The sequence below is a fragment of the Vespula vulgaris genome, chromosome 4 (genome assembly GCF_905475345.1).
Source record: "Vespula vulgaris chromosome 4, iyVesVulg1.1, whole genome shotgun sequence".
NCBI classification, from domain to species: Eukaryota; Metazoa; Arthropoda; class Insecta; order Hymenoptera; family Vespidae; genus Vespula; species Vespula vulgaris.
In genome coordinates, this window is record NC_066589.1 from 10,027,674 (window position 1) to 10,049,045 (window position 21,372).

Consider the following 21,372-nt stretch of genomic DNA (forward strand, 5'->3'; position numbering starts at 1 on the left):
CTTTAAACATAATTTCAAGGGAAAATCGTTTGAGAGTTAATACGAAGGAGAAAGATGAGGAATATTTATTAAGACGTACCTACCTACTCCGTCGTAAATGACAAGAGAGCCTCGTCTATTCGGAGAGACGTTTCATGGCACATACCTCGAGGAGTCACCGTAGGAAGTTCTCCTTTCTCGTTAGAGCGCAGTATCAAAACATCGACTTGTAATACTGGTACTATTCCTTACTCGAAGCGATTACCCGTTTGGGCGCAGTCTTGTACGGAGATATCGTATCGTTTGTCTCTAACTATTTGCCGCTTCCGTCATTCCTCGATACCGGTTCGAGGCTATCGTCGTCGTCGTCGTCGTCGTCGTTGTTTGCCGAACGAACGTTCGCCAAGTCGAGTGGATTCCTATCAATGACATGCAAATTGATCTCTTGTCTCGACCTTTCCTACGATGCCAGACGTATGCATCTCTGATAGCGCATTGCTATCTTTGCCTTTGCTACAGGTATATCCTTTCATACTTGTTGTTCGAAAAGTTCCTCTCTAACGTAAATAGGATTCTCGGTATCTTCTTTGTCGCGTTGATTCAACAAAGTAACGCGTATCTCATCTGGAAGGATTCGTAAAAGTTGTCAAGGACGAGAGGCGCGTTCAAGGGCGATAAGACACGAAGGATTTTCGCCCGTGGCGCGTCTTCCTTTCCAAAAGCAGCCCGTAATTTCTCGCCTTTATTTGGTCGTCGTGAACCAGCTCCTCTCTCTCTCTCTCTCTCTCTCTCTCTCTCTCTCGCCCTCCCTCGTCCTCTCTGCGGACCAGATGCTACACGAAATCTCGGAGGAGAAGACGGGTGAAAGGGTGCCCCGCCGTGGGCTCCAAACGGGTTCTAAATTGCGCCAGGCAAAGGCATTTGAATGCGAAACACGCGAGGATACGAAAGGAGCCGCCTCGACCTAGCCGGAGCAGACTTTTCTTTTCATCCTTTTAACGCACTTTGTCCTTGTTACGTTCTCGAAAGAGATGAAAAACGCAAGACCATTGTGGGACTTTTGGAAAATCAACCGAGACGGACGACTCCTTCCGCCGTTCGTCTTCGTCTCGCTCGTTGACGTAGCGAATCCCGGATAAGTAGTTCGAGTTAAGTGGCTTGTCAAGTCGTGAATCGTCGGCGTATCGGCATCGATAAACGCCGTGACGTCTATTGGAGAAACGCTTGGAGAAGCGTGGCTATTAAAAGGGTTCAGGGATTTGCATACGTCGAGGATGGAATGCGCGTGGAAAATATTTGAAAAATCACGCTCGTCGTCGCGAACACGCCCTCGCAAACTCGAACGATGATCGATGAGTCGCTAGTTTTTAACGAACTACTTAACATTTTTATCGATCGTCCTCGTGCTCGGAAGATATTCTCCTTAGGAATCTCGCTCCTTTCCTTTTCGATTTTCTATGCGATGTACGGGATTCGAACGATAAGGGGATTCTTGAGGCGGTGTAGAGAGCGAGAAAAGTGTCGGGGCCGATAGATCTCGGCGTAATTGGCTTTCCCGTTCAACCTTTCAATTAACGCCAATCGATACCCGCGCTTACCTCATACATGTACATAAACCTATGTATACAACGATCTTTATAGACGTACATACGTTAAAAGCGCAGGGAGTCCGTGGTGCAATCTAATTCGAGAATCGATCGGGACCGACCTGCCCGGTATCCTGATTAACACAGGTCGTACCTCCGATCGACGCGCGGTGCCGGACAACGAGTGTAGCGGACTTCTAATCTAATTAGATGCAATTAGAGGAGCGAGCAACGGCACCAGCTGTCCATCCACGATCGGCTCCGTTCAAGCGGTCGAGCCTTCTTCTTCTCCTCTTCGCTTCGCTTCGCTTCGATTCGATTCGATTCGATTCGATTCTACTCGATTCGATTCGATTCGATTCGATTCGATTCGATCCGATTCGCTTCGCTTCGATTCGATTCGACGAGTTACGAGCTTCTTAGTTTCTTACAATTAAAAGAAACTCTGTTTATTCTCTCGGACGGTAGGATATCTTGCTTTTTTCCCGATCGGACGAATCAAACGTGCATTTACGAGGATATTCGCTCGAAGCACGACTATAATTTCGTGTCGCGAAGCGAAAGCTAAGAAAAATAGAAAAAAGCTCGGACCACTCCTGGCATATTATTTCCATAGCTTAGCTCGCTCTCTCGTTATATCGAATAGCACGAGTCGGTAACGAGTCGGTTACGGTGTTCCTGCTTACATGGTGTCCTTTACAATCACCACACGATGATGCTTGCACCATGCTCCAGCGGCTTCGCGCGCATTCGCTCGGCAATGTCTGTCGGACTTCATTAAGAGGGTCATATACCACTCTCCTCCAAGAATAAGAATAAGAAGAATAAGAAGGAGAATACGAAGAAGAAGAAGAAGAAGAAGAAGAAGAAGAATCGAAGGAGGGAGAAGAGCCGAGGAAGAAGGTCGAAAAAGCGAGGCAGTGATCGGTTGCGATGATCGCCACTTTTCTGATTATAAACGAATGACCCCTCGGGGTCGAACAAATTTTGTGCGGTAATCGAGTAAAAATCTGGGCCCGTTGATTTTAAACGGAGGATGATAACTTTATTTCCAGCGTATCCATCGACGTGGAAGGAGAAAGAAAGGGAGAAGGAGAGATAAGCTCGGCGTGGAATGCTCCACGACGGCTGTCATTAATCATAGGAAAATGAGCGGACTTATCTGCGCCGTAAAATCTACGAATAAATCTCGGTATCGAGGAGAGTCTTAAATATCCGTTCATTTTCTCGTGATTAATCGACCGTCAAGACGATTCCAAGCGAGCTCCTTCCGTCCTTCCATCTCGAATAAACTTATTAATCCTTCTTTTGCGAAAGAGCAATCGCGAATCGAATTAAGGAACGAGTGCAAATCGGAAAGGGCCGAGAATAGAAATATTCGGTTCGTTGACCCCTTTGATATCGTCCCGCGAACACTCGGTGGTTCCTGTTTTCGAGAATCGCTCGCATTCTTCGATCTCTTTCTCTCGAGGAAACGTCCTTTCGGACGAGTTACAGGACCTCCTGGACTCGACGGCCAAAGGTAGCCGATGTTGCCTTCTCCTTTGAAGTATTTACGGTCTCGTCGAGACAATGAGCCTCTCTCTCTCTCTCTCTCTCCCCTTTTTTTTATCTCCAGGCGTCGTGCACCGTGAATCCCACTTTTCTCTTCGGTCCCGATACACCTTGTCTTAAGGGGGAAGAGAGAGAGAGAGATAGAGAGATTTTGCCGTCGCCTTCGTCACCCTTCTTCCGGTTACCATTTACAGAAAATATCTGTCCGGCGTATTAACCCGACCAAGAGGTTGGGAGGTCTGCTTTCACCCAATATATCTTATATACCTGCTACTTACATCGAATCTATATCGTAGAATTAGCGTTAAATATTTTCTTTTCAATCGCAAATATAATGCGACGTTGATTTATAGTTGTTAACGTTTAACGAGACGTCTTAAAAATCTATTTGAAAAAAATGACGGCGGTTTTGACTCACAAATATATCGTCGAGAACGCGAAGATAGAAGGAGAGAGACTCTTCGGGACTTGTCGCTCGATCACGAAGTCGTATTTCGTAATCTACCGCGCCGTAAGGTTACATAAATCTCTGTTTATGCCAATGTTCGCGTATCGGATCGCTAACTCGTTCGGCAGATAAATCGTGCCGGATTATACGTACACGCTCCCTCTTCTCGCGAGAACGTTTTACGAGGTAAGATCGCGCCGGGGCCTCCTTTGCGAGACGATCTCTCGCACGCGCTCGATTATTATTATTATTATTATTATTATTATTACTATTACTATTACTATTATTATTATTTTACGAGGGTCTGTAATGAAACCCCCTCTTTCTCCCTCTATCCGACGTTCATTCTTCGAAAAGCGTACCGGAAACGGATCGAGTTTTCACGTCATTTTCACCCATCGTTCTATTCAACGAGGACTTTAAAAGGAATTCCTCTGAATCGTTCGAATACGACCAACTCGCTTTGGTGGATCTCTTCCAAAAGCGAGGGCAGTGATTCTCGTCGTTGTCGTCGGTCCAACTCGGAGAAGATGAGAGAGGAGAAGGAGGAAATCTTTTCATTATATCGTTCTACTTCCTACGAAGAACCTGGAAGTAACGTACGTAACCGTGGAATTGAAACGACCCGATGTAAGAAGCAGAAGAAGAAGAAGAAGAAGAAGCAGCAGCATCCAAGAGAATCAGAAGAGGAGGAGAAAGAAGAGGAGAAGAAGAAGAAGAAGCAGAAGGCTATTATACGGTGTACCGACCATTCAACCGACCAAGCCCATTACCATTTATCCTGGCAGCCGCGTGCCAGAATCGGAATTTGTACTTTTGCGGGGAACGAGCCGAGCGAATTTATAATAACAAGGAACTCCTTGTTCGAGAGCCTTGTAATCGACATCCTAGATTGCAGAGTATGCCAATCGACGGACGATTTGACGGATAGAGAAAAGACTAAAACGCTTGGAAAGAAACGAAGGGAAAAAGGACACGCAGCAGACCGATAATCGCTGAGGCGTAAGCTCGATTATTGGTTTTCGAGCCGCAAAATACGATCGTTTGGCGTATTGCTAACGACCAGGAAAAACGGAAGAGAAACGAGAGGAAGAAGCTATGCTTTTTTCGTCGCATCTAATAATTGGAATCGCGGTAGCCAAAGTACCTCGGGCACCGCGGAACTTTTCACCGACGAGTTTCCTCTCTCTTTTACAAACGACGTAATATCGCGCGACTGAATTACGTAGATTCCGATCGAACGATCAATTTTGTCGAGATCGGAGCCCTTCGCATTCTTTACGACCGTTCGATGACTACGGATAATTGCCATTGTCGAGATCGCGATCGTTAACGGCGCGTTTCGAATTAATCGTCGAGAAACGTTAAAGGCTGGAAACGATCAAGGATTTTTCTGCGAAAGAAACGTCATCGCGCCTCGCGCTTCCGATCGTGTTACGACCAAGACGTTCCTCTTGGATCGATGATATCATCGAGCGTGGCGAGAAAGGATAAAAGGATAAAGGATTGTGAAAAATATGGCTACGGGCAGCAATAACGTTATTACTTCGATTCGTCCTGAGAATACAACGAATAATTGCGATCGATAGTTGGACTTTGAAAAATAAGAGGGACGATGGATGAGGGGTAGGAAGGGAGACGAGAGGTAAAGGAAAAAGATATACGAAGATGGGCAAAGAAAAGCAAAGGGTAGGATTTATTGCGAGGATCGTATGTCCCGCAAGAGCAGCCGTGAAAGTGCACTCTTCTCCTCCATTCCTCGTATCTCTTCCTCCTCCCGCGCGAAGGCGGAGCACTTTCAGCGAGCGCTCGTGTTCCCCGACGATCGACGTCCTCGCATTCGATTAGTCGGTAACAGTACGTACGCGAGCATGAATTATTAACGGCTAATCGTGTGTACGAGCGGAAAATTACGGCGGTCGGCGTGTTTTGATGTAGGTAGAAGGGCAAGGGTGGTGCCTTCTCTCCGAGCGGAAGGGAACGAGGTGTCTCTCGATATCCTCTTCTTTACCCGATTCTTCTTCTTCTTCTTCTTCTTCTTCTCCTCCTTCTTCTTCTTCTTCTTCTCCTTCTTCTTCTCCTTCTTCTTCTTATTATTATCCCTCTTCATCATCCGTCGTTTCTTTACGCAGACGTCCTCTCTGCGAGAGGAAATTAATTTCATTTAGTTTCCTGCGTTAATTAACGCGTTCGTTCGAGCCTTATTATAATATTATTACGATCGGCCGTGGATCGAATAAGAAACTCGATATCGATTCGACGAGTTTACCTCGGGATATTTCAGCGAGTATTTTTCTCGGAGCGCGCAATTACCTTTCTAAAGCGGCAAAGTAGCGTTCTTATTAGATAGAAATTATGGTTATCAGAAGTGTTTAACGCGGTAGATACAACGGTCTGGCGCGATCGACTTTTTTTCTAAGCCGCGGTTATCTTGTTGCCGCTTAGAAAAGCGCAAAAGTCGACGAGAGGAACGTCCAGCGAATCCTTCCCGAAAGGATTTTCGGCACGTCGAGTTGCGGTCTTTTGCAATTCGATCGTATCCGAGAAGAGAGAGGGAGAGAGAAAGAGAGATGCGAAAGGAGTGGGGGGATACCTTTGATCGTAGTAAAAAAAGGCACGTAAGCTAGAAGATATTCCGCTCTCGTATCGTTTGATCGACTTGCGGTCCCGCCCTACTTCCTCCTCTTTCGAACGAACCCGATGTCTCGCAAGTATCGTTTTCAGATCGCCCTTGATCTTGGCGAGCGTGCGAACGCTTCTAGAGCCTTTTTCTTTTCCTTTTTCTTTTTCTTTGTTTTTTTTTTCCCTCGACCAGACTGTACGCAAAATGCATAGAAATTTTTCCACGCGTATTCTTACGACTGGTCGTAGCTTCGCGTACGAAAGAAATGTTCCGTTTGAGCTTAGGAATGAGTAAAAGAAGAAGAAAGAGAGGCAAAGACGCGGAACAATCGAAGTAGAGCGATTCGCGGCCGTAAACATCCGACCGATTTCGCGCGTGCGTCGTCGTAAAGTCTCGGCGGATACCGAAGGCAGAAAGAAAAGAGATCATCCCTCTTGAGTCGCTTCCTCTTAAGACTTGAGACAGGAGAGAGAAAAAGGGTGTTATCCGGAGTAATACGCCGCGCCGTCCTCATCATCGATCGCGGGCTAAGCTCGTTGCATCTTGCGGTGGAAATGAGAAAGCCCGGTCTTGTTCTCGCTAATCGGGCGCGTATCGTTGGAAAACGCTTAGGACCAGCCAGTATTCTTAACCGAAAGAGAGCGTACCTTAGCGTATCTTATCTTCTCGGATCAAATTTTGTCTCTTTCTTTTCCTCAAGAGGATCGACGTTATCTCTCTATCGCCATTGAAGGCGTATAAATGCAAATTCACCGAGCGAGTAATTTGATTATTTCGATTCGTCGATCGATCGAGAGATCTACGGTTAATCCGGCGATCGATCGATTAAGCGACGTTAGAAGTGGAAAAGGAGGAGGCTCGAGAAACGAGCTTTCCTTCCTCTCGTTCGAACGTTCTCTCGATAGGTTTCGATTTTCAGAAAGTCGATTCCGCGCTCGGCCTGAATGGCCGTGCAAACGAGATATTGAGTGGCGGACAGTAAAATATCACGATGCTTCCGATGTACCAATTAGCGTATATTGAAGCGCTTCGTAAAAAGGCACGGTCGATATCTCGAGATTTCAAAAGAAAAGGACGAAAGATGTGGAAAAAAGGATCGTTGGTAGGAGAAAGGGAGAAGGAAATACGCGTCGTGCGAACGTACTTATCGAACGTATACGCCAAAGTATTACGAAACTCGAACCACTGGTCTTTCCATCGATTCTCGTCATTTGGAATTAAAGAAAACAGGATTCCTAACGACGCCATAGAGAGAGGAGGAATTGCTCGTTCCTTCGTATATTTTCTGCTCGTTCCGCGCGCGCGAGCGCGCTCGCGTAATACGAGCATGGCAAAAAAAGACACACGAAGAATGCGTTTTATGCCTTGTCCAAAGATAACGTAGAACGATTCGACTTTGTTCTCTGTACGAGGGCCAAGAGAGAGGAAAGGTCTTGTAAACTCGAAGCTTGCCATCAGCACCGGTCCATTACGTCCCTCTATGGAATTTGGTCGGGTCGGTCGTCCGGAGGGAAGATATCCCTCGAGTTAGAAAATTACGGACATCCTATCCCGAGGGCCCGACTCTCTCTCTCTCTCCCTCTCCCTCGTTACAGTCTTCTGCTCGACTTTGCTTCTTCGTTCTCCGCGCGGTCGAACGAGATAAAAGTCCTTTGCTCGATTCTTGGCGGAGCTTCGAAACTACGAGCTGCATCTTCTTCCTTCCTTCCTTCCTTCCTTCTTCCCTCCCTCCCTCCCTCCTTCTGCCGACCGGATAAGTAAGGGTAACTACGTCTCAATAGCTTCCATCGTGGTAGACCAAGAAGCAAGAGTCCTAATATGGAACTTCTCTCAACAAGCACCCTGCGCTAAGAGCTCGCTTGGTTCTCCTTCGTCGAGTCGATTGAAAAAAAAGAAAAAATAAAAGTATAGAAAAAAAAGAACGAAGAGAGAAGAAAGAGCAAGAAGAGAGAGAAAACTGTAAAGCGTTATTACCGCTAGTTTCTTGTCCAGAAGCAGCGGTGGTAGCCGATGCACCAACTGCAACACAGTTCGTGTTACCGAGCTACTTATCTTTAAACTCGTGACCAAACTGCCCTTTTACCTTTTCCTCTGCCGGCTCTGCGTCCTCTTCCAAGTCGATCTTGCAAAGACGTTCCTCGTCTTCGATGGCAGATATCGAGACGAAAAGACGCGACTTTGAAGAAAGAATAAAAATAACAGAGACTGAAAGAGGGGGAAAGGGTTGATCGTCGAATGGTGGCAGGTGCGTGCGAGGAACCTTTCTCGAGTTTTACCGTCATCGCCGATGGTAAAAGGGAAATGGTAAAGGAATTTATCGTCGGATCGAAGGTCGAGCCTATCGAAAAGGAGAGATCACGAAGTAAGGCCTCGGTTAACGACATGACGCAGTTACGACACCTTCGTAACGACGATCGTTATCTTTACGAGCGAAGAACGCGCCGTACGATCGTAGATTCGCGTAGAATTCGCCTTCTCCGCCTTCTCTGCGTTCTCCCGACGCGCAGGTGCCGCGCCGTGCCGCACCGCGCCGCAAATTCTGCGCGGTACTTTCGCCTCGCGAATTTTTCATAAGTCTCTTCCTCGATTTATTACTCTCTCTCTCTCTCTCTCTCTCTCTCTCTTTCCCTCGCGTTGCCGCGCGCTATTCTCCTCGGAACGCGATCTCTCGGCTTATCCGCGAACGATCCATTACCTCTGAAGATGGGCGTCATTTTAATTAATGAAATAATACGAACAACGAATGTGAAATTTTATTTCCACGGTAGGACGATGGTGGCCTTCTTCTCGGTCGAAAGGAAACTAACGTACGCGTATGGGAAATAGAAAAGAGGATGAATATCTGACAAGAGAAAAGGGGGAGAGACTGTAAACGGAGGAGAGGAGGGCGTGACAACGGCTGCTCTTAGCATAATAATATTTACTATTAGAAGAAACTAAGAGACTTGAATATTCTATGCGGTGGCCTCGCCCAGGCCTTGCACAACGACTTGCAGTCTCGCACCGGCTCTATAATTATGCACGGGGATGGGACGTGCACATGGACGCGTCTCTCTCTCTCTCTCTCTCTCCTCTCCTCTCCTCTCCTCGTAGCAATCCGTGGATTGAGGAGCAGCCAGGATCGTCGCTGAGAAAGAATGCGCGAGAAGCTTAGGATAGAAATTAATATGATTCTTTGGAGTGACGATGCGCTTTTAATCGCGACGCGTTCAGCGAATTTTCACGGGAAACGAGTTCTCGCGATCGCGTAATCGACGCTTTTACAACGATTAACTCGAAAACAATGCGAAAGAAGGACAACGTCGGTGATCGTCGTTGATTATCGCGACGGTGGAAGACGTTGCACGCTCGATCGATACAACTATGCCGAGTGAAAGTTAGTCGTAGAGAATTACGTCAATAGTCGGGCCGGTGAAATAAAAAAAAAAAAAGTCACGCGTCTACTAAGAACTTTGAAACGAATATTGTCCGTGCATCTGTGAGAAGAAATCGTGAGCTCGCGGTACATCACGCAATACGTGTTCGTATCCTCGACTAATGGCATTAAACACAAGGTACGTACTTACGTACGTTCTACGTATACACACGTACCGAACCTCGATATATTCCTGTTCTTGCGTAATCGCTGCTGTCTCGTTCTCCTAGTCCTATTCGTCTCTCTCTCTCTCTCGCGCTCGCGCGCGTTAGTCCTTCTGCTACTTTTTTTTCCCAAATACCGTTCGCGTTTTATTCGACGGCGAGTTCTCCCCGAGCATCGATTCGCCGCCGTTCCTTTTATCCTCCCGATCTCGAACGTGTCCTTTTGTTCGAGGCCGAGCGCGCTCAACGATCTATCGACGGCACGCTAATTAGTAATTACCGATCGGAGCGATCGATGCGTTTACGTGTCGTACGTCGAACGATTTCTCCTGGAACCCGGAAAAGCCTTCTCCTTCCCATCTCGCGAGTCGAATTTACAACGGTCCTATTGTTTCCTCGTCGAAACGATTCACGGCTCGTTTTATTTTACGTAATTTACCGTTCCCCTCCTTATGCCGCCCACATTGACGGCTCGTCGTCGATCACTCCTCGCGACGTATCGTTTGTATTTAACGACTCGATTCTCGTCTCGAGCTCGAAGGAGGTCTTTGTAATTTCCCGCGAGACGATTCGAATTCCAGCGCGCGTGCCGCCATAATACCTACATACATACGCCTGCGTACTTTGACGAACGTAACGTACCTACTTAACTTTCTCTCGATCCGCTAACTTATCCTCCTTTATCGCGCGAATTATAATCCGCGAAATAGGGCAAGCGTCGATGTTCTTTGGAAACTTCCGTCATAGCCTTTTATATTTTTCATCAGCACGAAATATGGCCGAACAATACCGTTCGTCGTCCCACACGTCACGGAACGCGCGCGTTTTCAAAAGCGCGTGCTTCGGCGAATTTAATTTATCGCGAGTACAATATTCGTTTTCTCTCTCTCCCATTTTCTTTCACTCTTGGAAGAAAGAGCACGTGGTAGTAGACGTCGGACAAGAAATTAAGGTTCGAGTTCGCGTGCTTTTGTGGGCGTAATTGCCGCGACGTACGCGCGCGACCGCGTACCTAAGACTTTGATTATCAAGCACGAAGAAACAAAACGTGACCGTACATGTGCCGAGTTAACGGTAAACGTCTTGAGAATAGAATGCCGTACCTTATTAATCGTTTCGACTTTGGATTAATGCCGCGGCCCGAGAGCACGAAGAGCTTTTCGCAAGTTTCGCTCTTGTCGAGGTGGGGCCTTCTTTTTTCCTAACAGTTATCTCTTCCCCCTCGTTTGCTTTAGTTTTTCAACGGAAGATAGCGCACGCTCGCGCCGCTCCAACTTTACGATTTGACGATTCTTATCTCGCCGTCGAAGGCGAAGAAAGGAAAACAGTCGCCTCTCTCTCTCTCTCTCTCTCTTTCTCTCTCTCCTTCTGCCTGGGAAGTCTCAGGCCCTTTACGTAATTACGTTCCGTTTGCGGAAACGCTCCGCGTTATCGTGGATGTAATTAACTTTAGTGTCGTTACGGCGCCAACTACGATACCGTGCGAACGATTCCTCGAGGCTAACGTTCTTAGCGACGTCAAAGAATCGAGTCTTGCTCGACTACGATGATATGATAAAAACAAAAAAAAGAATGATTTTTCAGGACTCGCTAGAAAATTTGAAAAGGCGGGATAACTCGGTCGCTTCTTCGATGCTCGCGAGAGTTCTACGGCGAAACGACTTTACTCCGTTCCCCAGCTTCATCTCTATTCTCGGACGATCTTGGGCAGTGCGCAAGAAAAAGTAGACAAGATCTCGTGGAATGAGAAAGTGCGTACGCGCGAGTGCCGATCGCATAATTGCATGAAATTGGCCGTGGTAAAATAATTGACTTACAACGTATTTGCTCACATTCTTTTGCGACAAAGAGAAAGATATAGGCGCTCGCTTACTATCCGGAGAAAAAGATGCTCGGGGGGAGAGAGAGGAGGTCGAGGAAATAGAGAAAAGGGAAAGAGAAAATGAGGAGAGGACGAGAATGCTTTTCCAGTGCGAGGAACGCGGCATCCGGTGTATTCATTCGTAGCTAAGCTACGGATCTGCCGCTTCTCTGCTCTCCTGACATTGCCTTTAATTAGGCATCAAGATAGAACGCACGCGATCCATAATTCGATATGCGCCACTTTCTGCCTCCGTCTCTCTGCCTCTCCCCCCGGAGGGGAACAAACGCTTAATGAATAATTATTCATTTTGCGGCCGGACGAGGAGACAGAGTTCTCCGTAACGAATCCTTTCGCCTAATAATTAGCGACTCGAGTCCAAAGACGGAAAAGATTCTTTCAATTTCATTAACGCGACCATAAAACACGTTTATTATTTTGCATTAACGTTTTTTCGCCGAGCATTAATAAATAAACGCTCGTACGTTTCTATCGTTTGTTTCTTACCGCACGAGAGACTCCGATTGTCTCAAGAAAGCCGTTCCACTCTCCTTGTCGCGATGCCGCAAAAAAGTCATTCGCTGCGACCGAGAGAAACAATTAAAGAAGTTATATTCGGTGAGGCGAAAAGCGAAGGCTTTTCGTGCCCCACCCTCCTCTCTCTATCGATGTGCGCGCGTTCGCGTTGTACGCGCATACCCGTGACACGCCCAAGCGAGCCACCGCGAGGCCGACCAGGAAACCTAACGTTTGCTCTCTCTCTCTCTCGCTCTCTTTCTCTCTCTCTCTCTCTGTGGGATACTAGCCCTATCTATCCTGAGCAACATATTTACCGACGTGTCACCTAGTACCACCGAGCTCGCGCACGATTTGCGCACCATTCCGTTGGATGCTTTGCGACTCGAAAGATGAACGCGATAAGCACGAGACGACGACGTAAGATTTTCTTTGTAAAAGAACCTAGAGAGACTCTCTTTGGTTCCTTCGAGTACCTGCGGATAAACGAAGCAACGCGGAGAAGAAGAATGGATGGTACGCGCAGTCACGCGTGTGCGTGTGCGTGCGCGCGATCGAGCACGTGTGAGTGCTCGCGTATAATTGCGAGCAGGTGCCACATTAATCTTGCGGCCACCGTAACCCATTTTCTTCGCTCTCCTATCCGGCCGTAGCCGCGCCACGGATAATATGAAATAACGCAAAGAGAGAAAGATAGATAGAGAGAGAGAGAGAGAGAGAGAGAGAGAGAGGGAGAGGCGAAGTGATATATATAACTCATTACTTTGTAATCAGACAGTCCATTTTCTCTTGGAAAATTTAAAACGCGATGACCCGTCTCCTCGATTTACTTTCATCGATCTGTTCGTTAAAACTTTCGAGTGTTCTCGTCCAAAGAACTTTCTTCGAAGAAATTTTATAATTGAAAAGTTTTTCTTTCTCTTTCTCTCTCTCTCTCTCTCTCTCTTTCTCGAGAGAAATTTTTCATCTTTGTCGATTCTTCGTGAACGACTTTTTCTTCGGTCTCCCCCCCTCTCCCTATCATTCTCGTTTCCACTCTCGCGAGTTAAGTTCGGCGTGATTCACGAGCGGATACATCAACGGAACGATATAAATCGTAAAAAGGAGAGAAAGAGGGAAGAGAGAGGAGAGTCATCGGGGTGCAGAGAGAACGGGGTGCGTCGTAAGAGTCTCGACAGGCTCGTCGAGTCGAGGCAAAGATGGGAGAGGGAGAAGGAGAAGGTACGAAGGACGCGCAAGGTGCCATGAATGCCACTTAGAGGATTATTAACGAGCGACCGATGCTTAGGCCGGCCGATGGCGATGTGCTTTCAGGCTATTCGAAATTCTCGGCTACGCGAAGACTGTTTAACGACGAGCAAGTAGAGATTTACGTCGAGATCCTAGAGGCGAATCCTTTCGCGCAAAGTAGGCGGCATAATCGTTGATAAACCTTTCGAGGACCTCTTGACGTCGAACAGCGTCGACGTAAAAGAGGAAGAGAGGAAGACTCGAAAACGGGGAAAAGGGTCGTCGCTACCCTTGGTGTCGAATTCTCAAACGAATCATCCAGTCGAGGGAGATCGGATCGAGATATTCTCCTGGCTAAGAAGGAGGGGTGCGACCGGTCTCGCGTTTTAAATATCTCCGAAGGATCTTATCTCTCCCTTCCTCTTTCTTCTTTTTATACCTTCTAACGGATCGCGAATGAGACTCTAAATTTTGATGGATCGTACTCGCGATATCTCTACCGCCGATCGAAAATAAAACGTGTCTTTTTTCTCTTCTGTTGCAGCCAGAAACGGTGCCACAAGCGCGGATCGACATGACGCGAGTCCTGGAGGTCGCAGCCGCGGAGGACATCACCGGGCATCCCTACAGCCTGGCCGTGACCTCGCCCGAAGGCGTGACGTTCGTTAAGGGCACGTGTCGAGAGGAAACGAGATGGTGGGCCGACGTTCTCCAGGTGTATTCGCGAAACAAAGTACGTCGATCGTACTTCCTCGAGAATCTCCGAGAGCCTTTCCCTCCCTGCAGAAGTACACATGCCCACCGTATATAAGCGTCCGTTCCCTTCACCGAGCGGGGCCCGTACGTTCCTCGATCGATCGATCGATCGATCGAAGCGTTTAGAATCCTGTTGATGGTTACATCGTTGGAAGGTTTACGATCGTGCGCATATCGATTCGGTTACGCAAGAAACGATCGATCGGGTAAAGCTCGTCGTCGCGAACCTGCCGTTGTAAACGCGCGAACGATCGCATATGTTAGGAGGCCAAGGCGATGCGTACGTGATATCTCATGCCGAGAGAGCGCGTACTCAGTCGCCTATCTACGTAGGTATATGCGCGCACGCATATGGAGGAGGTGAACGTACAGGAAACGCGAGGGTTCTCCGTCAATTTTTTCATTTTTTATCTTCCGCCTTCTTCGCGTCCTTCTCTCCTTCTTCCATTCTCGCGCCGGCGCAAAAGCGACGCGATTGTTATCTCCTGTAATAGGAATCGTAAAAGTAACTATTTTGACGCGTTGCGTACTATTCCTTTCGAGAACGATAAAGTTCCAGGAGATTTTTAAAACTCTTCTCGTCGTTATCTTCCTTCGGAGAATGAGAATACACCGCGCACGAGCGAGAGAAAGGGAGAGGAATTTTAGGAGAGGATCCGTCTGCGTCGATGGCGATTTTGATTCGTTTGGACGGCCTCAACGTTATCGATACACGACATCGAGCACGGCTAGCTCGTAGATCTCCAGTCGGCTCGGCCGTTTACGTACGGTCGAGATTATTGCTTCGGACACACGTCGGCGCTCTTATGAATTATGCACGCGGCGAGGGCTACACCTTCGTGGAACATTATCAATGTTATTGCTTATCTGCCATTATTACGGCTGCCTACAATGGACGATTCTCTTTCTCGTTCTTTTTTGCTATCCTACGTTTCTCCCCTTCGTACGAAGAGAAGACATCGCCTACGTAGAAATTCTAGGACATATCGTGTTATGGGATCCCTTCGTAGGATGATTCCAATTGAATTTTTCAGGGTCGACACAAGCGAAATGCCACGTTTCCTGGCAGCCAAACGACGATCCTCCAGGTTACGCCGACGATTCGAAGTAAGTCGACTTGTCATTCGTTACATTTTTTTCAATGTTTTATTTTCGATGGGTCGTTCTTTGAAGGTAACACGCCGAATCCGCCTCGACCGCGCTTCAATAGCTGCCGATCGGAACCCCGAAGCAATGCCATGTGGATTACGGAGACGGCGAGCGGCTCGTCGGAACTTTGCTCCTCCGTATTTTCGTCGGCGCCTTCTTTGGTCACTACCAGCGTGTCGACGATGACTAGTTGCTCGACGAATTCTCTCCTGAGCAACGGTACCGTGGACAGCAGCAACGTTTCGCCTCTGCGAAGCAGCACTCCTTTGGAGAACGGTACGAACGGCCCGTATTTATCGTCGTCCTCGTCGTCGTCCTCGTCGTCGTCGTCGTCGTCGTCGTCGTCGTCGTCGTCAGCAGCAGCGGCAGCAGCAGCCACGTCTGTTTCCATGAACGGAAACGTCGTAGTCGTGAGCACGGCTTACGCGACGACGCCAACGAGCACCACCGTCGTTGTCTCCGCCTCGAATACGACGATCTCGAGCACGTTGTCCGGTAGCGGTGCTGGCACGACTTTGACCGAGAAACCACCGATGATACCGAGCGAAGTTAGATCGTCGTACAGGGATCAACCCGCCAGTGGATCCTCTCCACCCACCAGGGACAAATTGTGCGCCGAAGACAAGGCTAGACGCAGGTCGAATCATCAACAGGGAGAACATGGATCGAACGAAAAGTTAGGTCGGTGTAGAATTTCTAACGTTCGTCTTGCATCACATCGTGTTGTACTTGATATTAATCGGTAGATCGATATTCCCCCGTAGACGACGACGCTTGCCGAAGAATATTCTTAGAACACGAGAGAGAACGAGAAGGTAAATTACGGGATATTGCCGCGTCATTGACTCAACCGCGAGTTCGCAGAATCAAGGCTAGAACCTCCGAGCCAACGAGGGACGTCGTCGATGCCTCTAACGCGGTCCATCGAGACAAACTCGTGAGTACCATTCGATCTTAATTAAGTGGAGATAAACGCGACACGTGCCTTGTCCATCTTTTTTTTCGATCTTTTTTAACAACAGGTAAGAGGCGATCCCGACGGTTGCGGATTAGATATTTCCAGCATTAGATATTCGCCTACCTCCGAATTGAGGGTCGACTTACCAGCGGAAAATGTACTAAACATTAAGAAGGGTTGGCTAATGAAGCAAGGTTTAAATAAGGTGAATATTTTCCAAAGCCGAAGTAGTAATTTTGTTGAAAGTATACTATCGGTTTCTCTTGTCAGGAGTGGAACAAGCATTGGTTCGTTTTACGAGGTTGTGGCCTGATGTACTATAGAGATCCTTGCGCGGAGGACAAGGGCATCATGGATGGCGTTATAGACTTGAATACCGTTACTGCGGTTACGCCGTTGCAGGTCGCAAGAAATTATGGATTTCAAACCGTGGTAAGATGCGCAACAGGAAAATTATACCCGAGCGGTGCTTCGGAATTACTTTTTGTTAATTCGGATATTTCAAGATCGTCAACGTCGTCGTCGTCGTCGTCGTCGTCGTCGTCGTCGTCGTCGTCGTCGCATAAGAGAAAGACGTTTCGAATGATAACTCGTGATTTTCCCGTGATGCAGGCCTGGGACGAAAGAGGTAGCACCGTCTTATCCGCGGTGACGGCCGGCATTAGATCCAGCTGGATGTCGGCTGTTAGAAGAGCGGCTAATCTGCCCGATCCCGATAGCAATGGGGAAACGCTGCCGATCTGCTCGGACAATCAACAGGATACTAATCCTCAATCACCGACCACGTAAGCGATAAGCGTCGCCTTTCTCTTTCTCGACAACGCGTTCTCTCGAAAGACGTCTTACGATCGGTATTAACAGATTCTCTCTCCCTGAAAGGTCCATCAACGATCGCGAAAGGGACTCCGTGATCCCTCCGACGTCGAACACGCCTCGATCGGTCCTATTTTCCTCCGACGAAGAATACAGAACTGCGTCGGAGGGCGGACGAAGGGAATCCGGCGACTGGTCGGAAATTCTGGTTTCGCCGCCTCTTATTAGAAACGGCGATTGGTCTTTGCCCTTGAAAGGATCCAACTGGTCCGACACGACGAATCACGAATGGTCGGAGTTACCACCGTCGCCGCCTTTGACGAGAACCGCTCTGTCGAGGGTTAAAGCGAGATCGAGGTCGAGTTCGAGATCGCGCGTTTACAAGAGGAGTCGCAGCTCACCCCCGAGTTCTCGACGAAGCACCCTGGACAGCGTAAGGTCGGAGGACCTTATGATGGCCTGCTGCGAGTTAGGAGAAGACGAGGAGCAAAGCAACGGGCACGTTCAGAGCAACAGCCGTCTCTCCGGTTCGAACGACAGTCCCTTGATCGTCGAACTCTTGGAGAACCAAGTCTCTCTCTTACGCGATCAACTCGACCACAATCAGTCCCATCCAAGCGCGCTGCTAGTCATCGTCGAGCGTCAAGAAAACGAGATAGAGAAATTAAAGTCACAGCTGAACACGGCGCGACTGGACGTGGCCAACGCCGAGAAAGAATTATCGAGGTTGAGGCAGCAAAAGGCAGAGGCGGCGATCAGGGAAAAACAGGTGGAGGAATTGCTCGGTACGATACAGAGAACGGAACAACAAAGGAACAAGGATCTCGACGATTTGGAGAAACTGAAGAAAGTTTACACGAGGGAGAAGGAGATACTGGAATGCAAACTGTTGGAAACCGAGGCTATTCTTAGAGAGACGAGCGAACGATGCGAGATGCTTACGAACGAGTTGACTTCGAGCCACAGGAACGTCCAACATTTGCAGGAAGAGGTGCAGGCACTCGGCGAGAGACTCTCCCAAGGTTTCTAATCACCGCCTCTCTAATCGAAGATGCAGACGACGAAATGCAGGCTTTATTAATTCTCTCGTTCCTTCCCCTCGTATTTTCAGGTATCGAAGAAAACGAACGACTGTACAATAGGGTGCGAGAGCTGGAGGAGAGAGGTGGCCTTTCCGGGTCGCGAGAACGAGGCAGAAGCTTCGACTCCCTTAGCGATCTGACCAATATCGATTTGGACATGGATCTCAATATGCTGGACAAGGAGAGGTAACGGATAGATAGTAGCGCGTGTCGACAACGCGCGCTTCAACGCGTACTTCAACGCCATTTCTCGAGTAATCGCGAGTAAACGCGTCGTTCGCGTGTATCGTTTTCTTTTTGCCTTTTAGGGTCGTAGAGGAGTACGAAGAGTTGCGAGTTCGATTCGAGAAGGCCATATCCGAGATACGCGCGATGCGTAAGGAATTGCGCGAAGCCCACTCGACGCAGGATGCATTAGAATTGGAGATTTTTGCTTACAAGCAGGACGCCATCGGCGTTAGCGAGACGAATCAAGCGCAGGTCCAACTGATGGCAGCTCGTATTCAGGATTTGACGAACAAGCTCGCCGCCAGCGAGAAACAAGTCAGAACGCTTAAGCAGAAATTGACGAAGGCGGAGACCAGGGACAAGAGAAGATCGCTCTCCTTGAAGGGAAGGGAGTCTTTTCAGATATCTCAGGAAATGGAGGATAAGCTTTGCGACTTGGAGAATAAGATTTGCGCTATAGAGCGCGGTAAGAGCGTCGGCGGTGGTCCGATTTCGAGCGGCGTTGCTCCTAATTCGAAGGAGTCGAGTCCCAACGCGAAGAAGGAGAAGAAGAAGGAAGGGAAACATTTGGATCGCGCTAGATTGCGCAGAAAGTCGTTGGATAGCGCGACCAGTTCGGAACCTATGAAGGTGCTGATCAGATTGAGCACGTTGGAGAGCAAGGTCGCGAGCGTGGCCGAGAGCATGGCGAGCGACGCCGAGAAAGACTCCAGCGAATGCAGCGAGGTCAGCGCGACTTCCGTCGGCAACGAGATCCCCTTGGAATTTCTCTCGAGATTGAAGAAGTTGGAGAGAGTCGTGTGGAAGTCGAAGCGACGATTGGAAAAGTGTCTGGGCTCGACGCAAACGGAGGATAAGGCGGAGAAGTGCTTGCGCGAGGTCAACGACATTTTGGATTCGTGCTTGGAGTGTAAGAAGGGCCAAGTCGTCGTCGGTGGTCAGATCGGCGAATCGATAGGAGTAGTGGTATGTAGACTAGAGGCTATACTTAAGGATAAATTAAGCGAACTCACGAAGAGACGGCAGACGCTCGCGTCGAACGACCGGTTGGACGACAGGGAGAAAGTAAAGTTGATCGCCGAAAGGATAGCCTTCGAATCCGTGATTCTTGGACGATTGAAGCGCGCGATCGGCGGTGGTGGTACCTTAGGCGACAAGAGCGCCGTTCTCGGTGAATTGCTCGAAACTAGTCAGCTTGCCTCAAGCTTAAAGCATAAGATTCATGGAACCAAGCCCAAAACGTACCAAAACACGAACTACGTTCAGTATCTTTCTAGGGTCTTAGCTAATAAGTTAGTGCTCGTAGGAGGCGTTCTCCCCGTTAAAACGGAGGCGTCGCTTCAACTTTGCAACGCTCGAACCGAGAGCTTGAACTTTTTGTTGCAAAAGCAAAAGGAAGTCGACGGTATCGTCGGACGTTACAAGGAGACGAAGTTGAGAGAGCTGGCGGAGGCCTTGGCGATCGAGACGCTCAATCTGTCGGGTCAGGAGGATCATCCCGCCAAGCAGACGAACGTTTCGAGCAAGAAATTGCTCGAGGATAAGCGTATTCGCGAGGCCTGGGCCCTCGCCCAGGAGACCGTCAACAAGGAGCTCGTGCAAAGCGAGGTGTCGCGCGTTATATTGCACTGCGCGCAGATCTACGAACAGGATATCGCGTCCGTCCTCGACACCTGCCTCAGTTTCAACGAGGCTGGATCCGTCGGCTTGGAGAACTGGGCGGACGAAACGCGATCGAAACTACGCGAAGAGATACGACTCTCCGTGGAGGAACTGTCCGAGGTTTACGAAGATTCCCTTCGTACGATCAAGCGGAACAAGGCTCTCGTAAATTCCGAATACGATTCCCGGCGACTCTTGACGGATTACGCCGACGTGATCGCGCACAAAGCTTTAATAGATGCCAGAATAGCTCTTCTGCGGAAGAGCACGAAACCGTCGACGACCTCCTTCAACGGTCAAAGCGGTCAGAACTTTCTATCTAGTCTTATCAGAAACGAGGACCTTCTCTATCACTTGACCGAGGATAACTCTGGTAAATTCGATAACGATCTCGTTCTCGAGGCGGAGTGCAATTATCTGTATCGACAGTTCGCCGAGGAGTGCGAGGATAGGATATCCGGTAGGCAGGAGTCGAAGGAACGGCTCAAAACGATAGGACAGAGTCTGGGACACCTCGAGGAGGACATAGGCGGACTCGCCAAAGCTATAAAACTAAAGGCGGGAGAGTCGGCGGCGACTAAGACGATGATCCGCCAGTTCGAACGTTCGAGCAGCGGGCTCGCGGATTGGACGAACGTTTGCGAAAAGTGTTCGCATTTGCGGGAGCAAATCAAGAGACTCGCCGCGTACGTCGACCTTATGTCCTGCAAGCAGTGCGAGGAGCTGCAAGAGACCGTAGAGAGGCTAACGGCTCAGCACGAGGAAGAGCTGGAAACGCTCAAGAGAAATCAGGAGAAGGATATAATGGACATTAAGGGCGAGCTCGACAGTCAAAGGCAGTCCCTTACGACGCAGTACGAGCAAGAAGCGGCCAGTCTGCGAGAAAGGGCGAGAAAGTTGGAGTACAGATTGAACGCGATGGACTCGGAACATTCTGCTCACGTCAACGAGCTACGTGCCGTTTATCAAAGATCCATAAGCGCCGAACTCGATACCGATGCCGAGACCAGGAAAAGATACAAGGAGGAGATCAAACAGCTCAGGGCACTCTGCGAGAAAGGATTGTTGGCCATGGAGAATTCGCACCGACGTATCATTTCAGAGATGGAGGAAAAGCATCGGCAGGAATTGGAACATTTGAGAGTGGAGAAGGAGCAAGCACTCTCGGAAGAGACCCAAGCGACTTTGGCTGCTTTGGATGCCATGAGAAAGGCGCACGAGCACGAGGTACAAAAGGAGATTGCCAAGTTCAAGCAGGAATTCATCAAGCAAATGCAAGCTCGAGAGGATATCGGTGAACTGCACAAAGAACACGAGTGAGTATGGTAGCATTAGTTTTAAGGAATTG

The 21,372-nt window shown here is 48.7% G+C and overlaps 1 protein-coding gene across 4 annotated transcripts in view; it reads left to right on the plus strand.

Annotated features, from left to right (window-relative positions):
• Positions 1-21,372, plus strand: part of LOC127063516 (protein outspread) — a 62,106-nt gene that overhangs the window by 36,350 nt on the left and 4,384 nt on the right. For all 4 annotated transcript variants that reach the window (XM_050993414.1, XM_050993413.1, XM_050993411.1 and 1 more), the window contains 10 exons: positions 13,921-14,109; positions 15,167-15,239; positions 15,306-15,962; positions 16,046-16,218; positions 16,304-16,444; positions 16,510-16,671; positions 16,852-17,024; positions 17,119-18,074; positions 18,164-18,320; positions 18,443-21,340. In XM_050993414.1, the coding sequence (XP_050849371.1) occupies positions 13,921-14,109; positions 15,167-15,239; positions 15,306-15,962; positions 16,046-16,218; positions 16,304-16,444; positions 16,510-16,671; positions 16,852-17,024; positions 17,119-18,074; positions 18,164-18,320; positions 18,443-21,340 (5,579 nt within the window). The remainder of the gene's footprint in view (positions 1-13,920; positions 14,110-15,166; positions 15,240-15,305; positions 15,963-16,045; positions 16,219-16,303; positions 16,445-16,509; positions 16,672-16,851; positions 17,025-17,118; positions 18,075-18,163; positions 18,321-18,442; positions 21,341-21,372) is intronic.